A 6,511-nucleotide genomic window follows, 5' to 3' on the forward strand; every position below is an offset into this window, starting at 1 on the left:
TGGCTTCTCACCCTTAACTTTTTTCTGTTATTTGCCCATTAATTGACTATTGGAGAGAGTTGGAGCAATTTAGAACTGAGCTATTAGGAAAAGTCTTTACTCGGATTATTGAATCATTACCCAAGAGAGTTGTGAAACCTGGATCACAGTATATACATTTTTGAATATTAAGATAATCAAGAGATATGGAATTGTTGCAGGAAAGTGGTGCTGAGATTTAAGAATATTGCATGGCAAAGAGGTCATAAGGGGGCCAATTGGGATTTTCCTGCATCAATTTATTTTTTTATTATTGAAAACCTTCTCTGCTACATTGCCTTTAAAGTCACTTTGATGATTTAAAACAGATGAACAGATCAATTATGTATCATTGTATTGTGTAATTTTCTGACAAGCTATTAATTCATGGTTGGATGTGTAGGAAAGAACTGCAGATGCTGGTATAAATCGAAGGTAGACAAAAAATGCTGGAGTAACTCTGCTGGTCAGGCAGTGTCTCTGGAGAGAAGGAATGGGTGACGTTTCGGGTCAGTCTGAAGAAGGGTTTCGACCCAAAACGTCACACATTCCTTCTCTGCAGAGATGCTGCCTGGCCTGCTGAGTTACTCCAGCATATTTTGTCCACCTTCAGTTCATGGTTGAACGTAATTAAGCATTCTTGCAGCTAAAATAGAGATCACTAATATATCTCTGCGGATTGGATTCAAACATTGATCCTGCAAGTGAAATATCCAAAGTGTCCGTTCAAGGCCAATATATTTGTTTTGAAAGACGCTAACAATAATATGAATTGTTTATCAGCAGTACTTCTTTCATCTTCAACCATATTTGAAGCATATTTATACCATATTGTCATCCACTGCGTTCTTTCTTTTGATGGTTTCACACATCTTCTCAAGAAGATAGGGCTTCAATTTGAGAGCCCTTCACAAATTCTTCTCTGATCTTCCACAAGTAATTAAGCTGATCCTGAGTCTTATGCCAGAAGATGATGTGATGGTCAGTTTTTGCCTGACTTCTATCTACACCCTATTTGATAGTCTACATGGTAACATGTATGTTTAATAGGCTATGGGTATATTTAAGGCTAAATACTAATCCCATTTTCCCACATTAGGTCTGTATCCTTTCATGCCTCAGAACATAGAACATTACAACATGGGGCAGGACTTTCAGCTGCCAATGACTGTGCTAACCATGATGCTAATCTAAAATAATCACATCTGCCTGATCAATATCTCACCATCCCGTGACTATTAATGAGCCTATGTAAACGTTGCTTAAATGTGACTGTTGCAACTTCCCTGGCAGTGCATACCAGCACCTAGCATTCTCTATGTAAGAATACTTGCCTAACACATCTCCTTTCAACTTTCCCCCCCAGCATCTTAAATCTATGCCCTCTGGTATTTGACATCTTCACCCTGAAAATAAGACTGACTAGCTACCCTTATGTTTGCATCTCATAATTTTATACACTCTTTGTCCCTCAGCCTCCAACACCGTAGAGAAACATTCCAAGTTTGTCCAACTTCTTCATACAGCCTCTAACTCAGGCAACATCTTGGTGATCCTCTTCTGCATGCTCTTCAAAGTCTCCATATCCTTCCTGTAATGCAGAGACTAGAGCTACACACTCAAGTGGTTAACTAAAGTTTTGTACTGCAACAATATGATTTACCAACTTCCTGATTGACAAATGCATCTTAAATGTAGTGGCATCATAGGTAAATAGAGTGGTCACAAAGGCTTTTGGCCTTTATGAGGATGCTGCCAGAGGTTGAACAGGCTAGGACTTTATTTCTTGGAGCGCAGGAGGATAGAGGGGATCTTATAGAGGTGTATAAAATCATGAGAGGAATAGATTGGGTAAATGCACAGAATTTTGTGTCCAGAGGAAGGAAATCAAGAACCAGAAGACATGTTTAAGGCAAGGGGGGGGAAAGATTTAATAGGAACCTGAAGGGGTAACCTTTTTACACAAAGGGTGGAGGGTATATGGAACGAGCTTCTGGCGGAGGTCGTTGACCAGGTACTATCATAACAGAGATATTTGGGCAGGTACATGTATAAGATAGGTTTACAGGATTATGGGCCAAGTGCAGACAGATGGAACTAGTATAGATGGGCTATGTTGGTTGACGTAAGAAAGTTGGGCCGAAGGGCCTGCTTACACATTGTATGACTCTATGTAGTGATTGCAACTGATTCCACCACCGCCTCTGCCAGTGAATCGCAACCACTCTGTAATACAAAAAAAAGCTCAAATATATCAAACCTTACCTAACTTAAGCTTATGCCATTTTGTTTTTGATACCACTACCTTGGGATAAAAGATTCTGATTATCCTACCCATGGGTGTTTTATTTTAATACACCTCTTGTAATGTTATATACCTCCATGAGGTGACTTTGCAGCTTCCGATCAGAAAAACATGCCCAACTTGTCCAATCTCTCCCCTTAACTAAAGTCCTTTAGATCTGGCAACTTTTTCGTGAATTTCCTCAGCACTCCCCAGCATAACCACACCCTTCTCATTGTGTCATGACCAGAACTGCACACGACACTCTGAAGTGAGGTCTAACCAGTATTTTGTAAAGTTGAAGGGAAGCATGGTATACACTTTCTGCACCATCCTCTCTACCTCTGCTGCCACTTTCATGGTGCAATGGACTTGAGCCCCAAGATCCCACAGTCCATCAATATACCTTAGCATCCTGCTATTTATTATATATGCCCTACTCCTATTTAAATTGCACTTATAATTTAATTCTAATTTCCTAATAAGTTTCTTACATTACTTAGTTTCTGGTAGGGGGGACGAATTGTAGACTTTCGAAGAGATCCCCCTCCCCCCACTCACCATTAACAACACCATAGTCACATCTGTGGAGTCATTTAAGTTCCTTGGAACCATCATCTCCAGGGACCTTAAATCGGGGGGCCACCATCGACTCCACAGTCAAAAAGGCCCAACAGAGGATATACTTCCTGCGGCAACTGAAGAAACACAATCTGCCACAGGTAATGATGGTCCGATTCTATACTGCTATCATTGAGTCTGTCCTCACCTTCTCCATGATGGTCTGGTTTGGCTCAGCCACCAAGCACGACATCCAGAGGCTGCAACGGATCGTTCGCACAGCTGAGAAGGTTGTTGGCTGCAACCTTCCCCCCCACTGACGAACTGTACACTCAAGGGCCAGGAAGCGGGCGGGCAAGATCATCTCTGACCCCTCTCACCCTGGCCACAAACTCTTCGAAGCACTTCCCTCTGGAAGGCGACTCCGGACTGTCAAAGCAGCCACAGCCAGACATAAAAACAGCTTTTTTTCCCACGAGTGATAGTTCTACTCAATAACCAAAGTCTGTAGTCTCTTTTTTGCTCTGGTTTATTTTCACCCACATGTTTAGACCGTAATGGTGTATCCTTATTGTTTTGATGTGGTTATGCTTTATTCTTAATTGTTAACTGTATGTTTGTGTTGTCATTTGTGAGTGGAGCACCAAGGTACATTCCTTGTATATGCACTTGGCCAATAAACCATTCATTCATTCAGCACCATACTTAGGAGTTTTTGTTTTTCTCACCGGGCCTGCTTTTGTCTTGCATATTTCTCATGATTCAGCATTTGTATAATTGATCTCAATGTTGCTTTGTTCAGTCATAGAAACCCGATTCAGAATCTTGCTTACAAAACTTTTATTTCAGAATCTATGAGGATCATCTCATCAAAGAACCAACATAATAATATAACATTTTTGAAAGCATATTGTTTCTTTGTGAAGTATTTTCAGGCACGATTTATTTGTTGGAACTGAACGACTTTTGAAACACTGCACCAATCGAGGTGATTAATGTGATCATTCATATGTCTTTGGAACTTCTATCATTGCCCGTGCTTATATAAAAAATGCATTTCTCTATCTCTCACTGTAGCCCTTCACACACGGAAACCACACCAGTCACAGAGTCCTCGTCAAGTCCGCAGCATGAAGAATGGTTTGCAAGATATTTTACTTTCTAAAAGTAGCCTAACTCCTATGGATCTTAAACACATTATTCTGCAGTAGGAGCATGATGCTACAAAACTCCATTTACAACATTTGAGTATAGTTATTGTCATAAAGTATTTTGAAAAAATAAAGCATTTTAAGGAGTAAGGAGTTTAGTTTGTTTGGCTGGGCCTGTTTGAGTTGTCATCCAGGACTTCTAAAATGTGTAATGTTGCCAACCACACAAAACATTTTATTTTACCAATTTTAAATAATGTTTTGAAACTTTGCTTCTTGCAATGCTCCAAGGTTGTGGAGCAGAACACATGACGTTTTTCCATGTCTACCAAAAGACTGGTTGATCGATTGCCTCGTGTGGCTTTCCCTATGATTATCCTTTGCCAAATATTGGAGATAAAAGCCTAGGTTCTCCTTGATATTTCGTGAAGTTACCTATATAATTTTATGTACAAAATATGCAATATATTGGAATATAATATAGATGTGAAATATGATTCATATTTACCTCGGGACGTCTCACTGTTTGGAAGTTTATATTTATTGCTAAATAAAATGTTGTTCCTGTAACATAAGCTTTTTTTGTTTTGTTCAGGAGAATGTTAAATCACAGGATCGGTTCATGAATTAGCCAATAGCACTGCTTGACATTAAGACTTTATGCGCTGTTTGTTTATTCCATTTCTCCTGAGCAAATATGGTATTGCACTATTTAGTTTCACAAACAAATATGTAAATATAGAATGAAAGAAAAGTAAATGCAATATTGTCAGAAGTGGGTAAGTGATCAATTGGCATCCTTACAGGCTGAATAAAGAACATAAAATTATATGCACGTTGTTTCCTTTTCATCTGTTTTATAATACAGCATACAACTTTACATTGTGTTAGATCCTGGAAGAAATACTGTACAAGCCATGTTTAAAAACACCATTATCTAGTCATCATTTTGATAAAAATTCTTCAAATCTGTTGGAAATCCTCATAATAATGTGGATAAATGTGAGGTTATCCATTTTGGTGGTAAGAACAGGAAGGCAGATTATTATCTGAATGGTGTCAAGTTAGGAAATGGGGAAGTACAAAGAGATCTGGGTGTCCTTGTTCATCAGTCACTTAAAGTTAGCATGCAGGTACAGCAGGCAGTGAAGAAAGTTAATGGCATGTTGGCCTTTATGACAAGAGGAGTTGAGTGTAGGAGCAAAGAGGTCCTTCTGCAGTTGTACAGGGCCCTAGTGAGACCGCACCTGGAGTACTGTGTGCAGTTTTGGTCTCCAAATTTGAGGAAGGACATTTTTGCTATTGAGGGAGTGCAGCGTAGGTTCACCAGGTTAATTCCCGGAATGGCGGGACTGTCATATGTTGAAAGACTGGAGCGACTAGGCTTGTATACACTGGAATTTAGAAGGACGAGAGGGGATCTTATTGAAACATATAAGATTATTAAGGGATTGGACACGCTAGAGGCAGGAAACATGTTCCCAATGTTGGGGGAGTCCAGAACCAGGGGCCACAGTTTAAGAATAAGGGGTAGGCCATTTAGAACGGAGAAGAGGAAAAACTTTTTCACTCAGAGAGTTGTAAATCTGTGGAATTCTCTGCCTCAGAAGGCAGTGGCGGCCAATTCTCCGGGTGCTTTCAAGAGAGAGCTAGATAGAGCTATTAATGATAGCGGAGTCAGGGGGTATCGGGAGAAGGCAGGAACGGGGTACTGATTGTGAATGATCAGCCATGATCACATTGAATGCTGTGCTGGCTCGAATGTGCTGACTCCTGCACCTATTGTCTATTGTCTATAATACACTGAAAGGATATTAAAAATATGTACAATTGCTGTAGTCCAAGTACAATTTTAAAATCCATTGAGGAAATAATGCAGATGAGCAGAGTATTGATAAATTCACAAATATAACAATATAACCCTGATTGGTAGGTTTTGGGAAATTATATACAGAATATACACACAACAATGCCACATAAATTTTACGACCAAGTGCTCTGCATTAAAAAAAGTATGACATCCTGCCAGTTTATTACGATACGATACGACAGAACTTTATTTATCCCAGGAGGAAAATTGGTCCGCCAACAGCCACAAAACAAAACAAGACACATGAAATTAAAGTGATGAGTGGAAAGCTCAGGATTGGGGATGTGCAAAGATTGGGGAAGGGGGGGGGGGGGGGGGTGGCGTGGGGGGGGGGGGAGAAGGGGGAGGAGTTGTACAGTTTGATAGCCACAGAGAAGAAGGATCTCCTGTGGCATTGTGCTACATCTTGGTGGAACCAGTACATTGCTGAAGGTGCCTCGCAGGTTGACCAGTGTGTCATAGAGTGGGTGAGCTGTATTGTTGAGGATGTTCCGCAGTTTGAGGACCATCCACCCCCCCCCAAGACAATTATTCCTGATAATTGAAGATACTCTATGTCTGTTGTTTGGGAGGCAGGTTGATAATCCTTCATTTGCAGTAGCTTAAACTACTCGGACATTAATGCCT

At 40.3% G+C, this 6,511-nt stretch overlaps 1 protein-coding gene across 6 annotated transcripts in view; it reads left to right on the plus strand.

Annotated features, from left to right (window-relative positions):
• The window catches only part of fam184ab (family with sequence similarity 184 member Ab), a 99,477-nt gene extending 94,634 nt beyond the window's left edge, over positions 1-4,843 (plus strand). For 3 of the 6 annotated variants that reach the window (XM_078399599.1, XM_078399602.1, XM_078399600.1), the window contains 2 exons: positions 3,790-3,851; positions 3,941-4,843. In XM_078399599.1, coding sequence (XP_078255725.1) covers positions 3,790-3,851; positions 3,941-4,074 — 196 coding nt within the window. In that variant the 3' untranslated portion in view covers positions 4,075-4,843. The remainder of the gene's footprint in view (positions 1-3,789; positions 3,852-3,940) is intronic. The other 3 variants (XM_078399601.1, XM_078399604.1, XM_078399605.1) reach the window with 1 other exon arrangement.
• The last annotated feature ends 1,668 nt before the right edge of the window (positions 4,844-6,511 follow it).

The sequence above is a fragment of the Rhinoraja longicauda genome, chromosome 5 (assembly GCF_053455715.1).
Source record: "Rhinoraja longicauda isolate Sanriku21f chromosome 5, sRhiLon1.1, whole genome shotgun sequence".
Classification (NCBI taxonomy): domain Eukaryota; kingdom Metazoa; phylum Chordata; class Chondrichthyes; order Rajiformes; family Arhynchobatidae; genus Rhinoraja; species Rhinoraja longicauda.